Consider the following 6834-nt stretch of genomic DNA (forward strand, 5'->3'; position numbering starts at 1 on the left):
AATACCACTCTATTAAAGTGGTTTCTCTACGTCCTGTAAGGAAGCCATGAAGATATCATCACTTAATGACACTACCCTGGGAACACGGACATCGATACCAAACGAGCAAGTGATATTGAACTACTGCTGCTCTGTGAAGCTGAGATCATGTCGTATAAACACTACAGAACTTTTATCATCCATCTTGGGCTGAGCAAAACCATATTTGCCCAGCACTCTGAGTAATGGCCAGGAATAGATGGATTAGGGCCCTTAAATTCCTGGTTGGAAGACATTAAAAGTTTAACAGCTCTATATAGCTGAGTCAAATACATGTGCCCATGCTGTATAATTAGCAGGCACAACAACAATAAAGATATAATTGGAAGGGAAGACCAGCAGGACAAGAATACGAACCGGCACCCTCCTCCCGGGTGTAGCCATTTCTCACTTGGTCTTCAGCTGTGTAAACGGTAACCTTGCTGGCCTTGGGCTTCAGTGTTAACAAAGGTTTGGATCGCCCATTCCTTTCTGAAGCAATTTCTGCTTCCCTCTGAAGTCAGCTTTCAGGCATAAGTACTTCATTGCTCCTATACCAAACATACATCCCACTTTGTCTAAAAAGACTTCATAAATCAGCCTAGTTATTGTTTACTGAGGCCAGGTTCTCACCTACAGAAAATGAGCATCCATGTTACTAAGTGGAAGCGAATGGTCGCCTTGCCTGCAAGAGACTTCCCTGGAGACCAGGGAATGCACAGAGGGAGATGCTTGCTCTGAACATCCAGGGAGCTTTGCTGTCAAGTGCAGTCCTGCCATCTTGACCACTGTGGCTTAAGAAGGATTGCTCGGCATGGGAGAAGAGGGTCAATTAGGGAGTCAAAAACCCATCCTGCAAAGAAAATCCCAAGGAGTGATGACCCTAGATAAGAAATGGCCCTTTGGGATAAGCCCTTTAGTGGAAGACACCTGTGTTCTAGCAACTTCTGGCTACTCTGCATCTTCAGGGGACCCTGGAGAGGCAGCTGTTCTTTCTAGCTCCAATTTGCAGTTGGAAAAACTGAGAAGTTCCTCAACCTGCTGGGCACCAGCTGTGTGTGAAGGGCATTTTGGGTTTTGTTTGGCACCTACTGTTCCATTTTTGTTCTAGTCTGGTTTATAGGCACAGGGCCTCAGTCTTTTCCCCTAGGGGGCTTTACTTCTTTGAGCTCAGTCTGGGCCTCCCCCTCAGCCCAAAGTACAGGATTCTTCCCCTGGGCTAGGACGGTGGGTGGAAATCCCCCTGCCCTCCACTTCCTCTCCTGGAGCACACATTTGCTGCCACAAACCCAGAGGGCAAAGCACAATTATCAGCTGTGACATCATCAACAGAGATTCTGGGCTGACCTGAACTCTGACCTAAGAGGAGGAAAATTAAAAGGCAAATGCTCTTCTCTTCCAGGCATCTCCTTTGGTGGTGCCAGAATTAAAACCAAAAACCAAGGAAGGTCTAAGCAAAGCCATGCTGCTGCATACAAACTATCTTCTAGGCCTCTAAATGAGGCCTCAAATGTCAGCTGCCCTCCTTGGTAACTGGACTAATTAAAAACAAAGCTGTTACCTCCCCCCTGATGGCTAAAAGCTTGAACTCTGGAGCCTGCCTAGGCTCAAATTCCAGCTTTGTCACTTAATATCTGTGTAATCTTGCGCAAACTGCTTAACTGCTGGGCACCTTGGTTTGCCCATCTGTATGACGAGGATAATACTATGAAGTACCTACCTAATAGGGTTGCTAGGGTTTCTTAACCTCTAAAGTGCTAAGAACAGTGACTGAGAATACTGTTAAGTGTGCTCACTTTAAATTTTAGCTATTACGATGTTCAACCACATTTAAAGTTGACTCCCTTTCTCCCTTTTCAGTACGCACCTGGCCTCTTCTGCTGACTACTTGTTTGCCACTGAAAGCTGTCCCAAAAATGGCCTTCTGATCCGACTGCATGGATGTCTAGCCATGGTACCATTCTAAATAATTTATGGTTTGCTGACTTCTGAAACTGGAGTCTGGTAGGCAGTTTGCTGTTAAATGTATGTCACACCCTAGCCTTACCAGGGAGAAGGTCAAGTGCTTCCCTTCCACCCTTTGCACTGAAGCCTTGTCCTCCTTCAGAGAAATGCAACTACTGAGTGGTTCCTTCCTCATCACGCAGCTGCCCACCCCCCACACCCCACACCTCTTCCCCATAAGCAAGTTTGTTGGATCATCATCTCTTTCAGGAAAGCCCATAAGGGCTTTAGTACAACACAGGATTTTAATCAATTGCTCACTCGGTTGGTGACAGCTTAGAAATTCAGGCCCTAGGAGCCAAGTATGTGGTTCTCTTTCCAGAAAGGGGATTCAGCAGTCAATTTCCATTGTCTTGGGCACATACAGGTAAGAACCCACCACTACTTCTCCACCTTCCAGGAGAAGGCCTGAAGTGCACCCTTCAACCCAGCAAAGCCCAAGGCAGCTGCACCCGATCCTGGGCCTCCTGCTCCCTTCCTCCCCTCTCACTTATCCCAAACTCAGGTCTTAGAGTTTGGATCCTCTGGCTGCTGCTATTGGGCTATAGGGTCAGAACCACAGTCCATCTGCCCTGCTGTTGGGGAAAGACCACTAGCGACGCAGTTAAGCAAGGCAAAGAGAGGCAGGGCAGTAACCTTCGCGTCAAATGAAGTTAAGGAATGGCTTGGTCAAGAGCCTCAATCAGCGAACAGCATCCAGATAGTGACAACAATACGAAGAACAAACACAATGTTCTTCAACCTCAACTTTGTCCTCCAAAAGACAGGCATCAGAAGAACTATCTTTGGCAAGAGCCATTTAATGGACTCCACCCTCAGAACAAACGCTTTCTCCCAGATCCTGGCACACTCAACCAGCTTCGCCCTTGGGTAGCCCAGGGCGGGATTTCTCTCCCATCCGTCCGTGGCCGAGACCCGCACACTTACCATTGGCGTTCTTGCCACAGATGAGATGTTCATAGGGCTGCAGGACGCCCCAGAGCTCGGCGTCGTTGTTGATGACCATCTCCAGGGCCTCGGCGGACACCTCCCCGCCCCCAGCCCCTCCACCGTCGGGACTCTGGCTGGCCAGCACCCTGGCCCGAATCTCCTCTACCAGGTTCTCCATGCAGGCCGTGAGCGAGATGGCCGCGTACTCGTGGATGCGCACGGAGATGCGGGTGTCCACCATCCAGCGGAAGAAGCGGCCCACGGAGAAGGTGAGGCCACAGCGCGCGGACTTGCCCCGGCGCAGCCCGTCCCCGGCGCTCATACTATACAGTGACAGCGCCTTGACCGCAGCCAGCGCGCAGCTCTCGGCCAGCGCCCAGCTGTGCACCAGGCGCACGGCGCTCTGCACCTCGAAGCGGGTGCACTTGGCGTGCAGCACGCTCAGGCGCTGCGCCTCGCGGGCCACTCGGATGAGCGCCCTGCGGAGCAGCCCAGCCAGGCGCCGCACCGCCTCGGCCGAGAACAGGGGCAGCCGCCGGCCGCCGGCGCCTTTGCGAAGCACCCGGGCCACGTCTCCCTCCGTCCAGGGAAACTCCTCCAGCTCGGGGAGGCGCGGGCAGCGCGAGAAGAGGTCCGCCACTTCGGGGTCCTCGGGCAGCACCGTGTTCACCGTGTCCCAGCTGTTGTGGCGGCTGTTCATGGAGCCGGAGTAGCACCACCAGGCCGCCCCGCGGTGCTGCTGCGCCGAAGAGTTGAGCGCCTGCGAGTTGGACTTGGAGGACGAGAGGCTGAGTGAGCGGCACGAGTCCCCGGCCCCATACCCGGAGTCCAAGGTCAAGTCCTCCAACGTCTTCAGAGTGGAGCTATACGTCCCGGCCATGGGGAGCCTGCCGGTCGCGGCCTCGCCGAGCAAGGGGCGCTCACAACTCCATGCTTCCTTTCCCAAGTGGGCAGAAACAGACCCTAGGCTCTCCGGGACGCCCTCCTTCCTCTCGGCGTCCACATCGTCCGCCCGGAGGCCGGAGGGAAGGTGGGAGAGATTCTCGGCGGCCGGGGCCCCACGCGCCCGGCGTCCGAAGCGAAGCTGTCACTGGAACGGTCCCCGCCGCTTCTCCTCGGCACTCCCCCTGGCCCACCTCAGCTTCCCGCCGGCAGAGCGTCTGTCCTCCGCAGAGAAGGAATCCCGAGCGAACAGGGCGGCGGCAGAAGGAGGAGGCGGCTCGCGGCGCCGCGCGAGTCCAGGACCAGCCGGCGAGAAAGCGCTCGGCAAACTTCTGCGCGGCGCTGGCGGCCCGCACAGCTGGGTACCCGGCCGCCGCCGGCATGCAAATAACCCGGGGCGCCTCACCAATCATCGTCCGCGACGGGCATGAGCTGCACCAATGATCTCCTCGAGGGGCGGTCACTATGCAGATTTCACTGGGCTGCGGGTGAAACCCCGCGGCGGCGGAGGCGGGGCTGGAGGCCGAGGGTCGGGTGAAGCCGCCGGGATGAAGGTGGAGGAGGGGGAAGGGAGAGTCGGCGAGCGGCGGAGCGCGCTGGGAGGTGGGAGCAGAGACCGGGAAAGGAGGGGTCGAAGCGTTAGGCTCGGGAGCTGACGATTTAAAGAAAAATTTAAAGGAAAACCCCCTGTGAGCAGCCCCCTGCCCGCCGTCCAGGCTTTGGGCGTTCGCAGCTCCTTTTCAAGCCCTCTGCAGCCTACCACCAAGGCTGACTTATCAAGTGTGGGTCTGGAGGTGGGAGGAGTGGGGGAGGGGGCACAAACCAGGCACCCCACCTCCCTCTGGGACTTTCTGGCAAGCCCCTCCCGTTTTCCTAGATGAATGAAACTCCCCTTGTGTTTAGAGGGAGGAGGGACGCCCCTTCTTGCTTCTCCCGAATCCGTCTGGTTTTCTTTATGTTGCCGTCCAGGTTGCAAACGGAGCAGATCTGATGAATAGACGGGCTCCAGGAGGCCTGTGATCCCCTCTCTCCCCACCACTTGAACTTACGTAGTTTTCTGAGTATGACTCGGGGGAGAGGGTCCTAATTTGTGTCAGATTCTCAAAAGGGCCCGTGACTTCCCTGTTACAGCTGTACAGTACTGATGGCTGTCAGGTGGATCCTTTCTGTCTGAAGTGCGAATGTCCCAGCGGGTGTGTGAAGGTGAGACATTTACCGAGTATTTGGCCTGCGCTCCGAACAGCTGGCTGCATGCACCACCTCCTAATGGTGTGCCAGTGGGCAAGCCCCCTGCCCCCTTGGGACTTGGTTCCCCCCCCCCCCCGGGGTGAAATGAGTGCTGTCCTCCAAAGCGGCGCCGTTGTAAACCTGTTTCAGGGCCTGTGTCCAGAAGCGGTCAGTGGGAGCGCGATTCTTTTCCAGCAGCGCCACGCCCAGTCCACTCCGTCCGGCTGCTGTCCTGCAACTGTTCGCACACACGTGCTCGAATGTGCATATGCCCCCTCCCGTGGAACCGCAAAGTCAAGGAGGAGATTATGCACGCGTTGCCCCCCAAGTCAGTTTCCCGTGCTCCTGAATGGCCCCTTTGTGCTCTATCTTACACAGTTCCAACCTGAGGCCGTGAGGTGGATACGAATTAGAAATATCTGGTTTGTCTCTTTCCTTCTGAGATTAATGGCCCTTCCCCTGTGAAACTCCTTTTTCTTTAGCAGTTTGGCTTAATTTGGCCTCTCTGCGGTCTTTATTTATGCAATATCGCCGCCTCATGGTCGGAAGTGGAAACCGAGTCCAGGATGAAAGTGATACGGGACCCAAGTTCACAGAGATCAAGTTAACAGAGGACACAAGATGTGACTACATCTGATAGAAGTGACATAAGAAGTGAAAAGTAGGTATTGAGATTCAACTTGCCAAAAATTCGAAAACAAATATGATGCAATTTAAAACTTAGTGAGGGAAACATAATTTTAAAGCAAATGTCGCCCTCTAATGGACTTTTAGAAGAAATTCCCCACAAGTTTGGGTTTTTTTTCTTTTTCTTTTTGTTGTGCGCATACTTAATAAGCAGAGAAAATTTCTTTTTTAAATGTTTAATTTTTAAATGTTTATTTTGAGAGAGTGAGAGACAGAGAGCGGGCAGGTAAGGGGCAGGGAGAGAGGGAGACACAGAATCCGAAGCAGGCTCTAGGCTCAGTACAGAGCCTGTGGCTGGGCTGGGACCCACCAACCATGAGATCATGACCGGAGCCAAAGTCAGAGGCTTAACCCAACTGAGCCACCCAGGCTCCCCAGCAGAGAAAATTTCTGAACTGGAAATTTACAACAGGGAATTTACTGAATGGAAAAGTTATCTGGGAAAGAGCCAATGGCATTTATCTTATATTTAAGTGACTTGATGGCATAGAAGTGTAAATATAATCAAACAGGCTACAGCCAAATTTCAGAATATTGTGTATGTTAAACTACACCGCAAGGATTTGTTCCACAAAATTCAGCCCTGGAAAATAATACTGGAAAAACAACTGAGTTTCATTAATAAATTACAAGGAGAGAAAGAGATGGATAGGAAACCTATACACTAAAAAGGACTTAAGCCATATCGACTAATTAGCCATAATGTGTGGAATGTATTTGGAATTTGATTTTTTTTTAAATCAATAAACATTTGACATTATGAAACAATTAGAAATCAGAAACACCGCCCAGATCTTTGCTATTATGAAATTGTTGTTACTTTTTTGGTGTGGTAATGGTAGTATGGTTTTGCTTATTAAATATTCTTATCTTTTAGAGACACATACTAAAGTAAGTGTTTTGTAATTTTCTTCATTTAAAAAAAGGAAGAAAATTCCTATGGGAAAACCCATTAAAGGGACTAGAAAGTTAATGAAAGATGGTTAAGATTGTAGACCTCTTGTCTTTCATATGCTCATTAGAGTC

At 51.8% G+C, this 6834-nt stretch overlaps 1 protein-coding gene across 1 annotated transcript in view; it reads right to left on the reverse strand.

Moving 5' to 3' along the window:
- ABTB2 (ankyrin repeat and BTB domain containing 2) overlaps nt 1-4223 on the reverse strand; it is a 175396-nt gene extending 171173 nt beyond the window's left edge. The window contains exon 1 of the mRNA XM_030332454.1: nt 2950-4223. Coding sequence (XP_030188314.1) covers nt 2950-3832 — 883 coding nt within the window. The 5' untranslated portion in view covers nt 3833-4223. The remainder of the gene's footprint in view (nt 1-2949) is intronic.
- Between the last annotated feature and the right edge of the window lie 2611 nt (nt 4224-6834).

Source organism: Lynx canadensis, chromosome D1 (genome assembly GCF_007474595.2).
Source record: "Lynx canadensis isolate LIC74 chromosome D1, mLynCan4.pri.v2, whole genome shotgun sequence".
Taxonomy (NCBI): Eukaryota; Metazoa; Chordata; class Mammalia; order Carnivora; family Felidae; genus Lynx; species Lynx canadensis.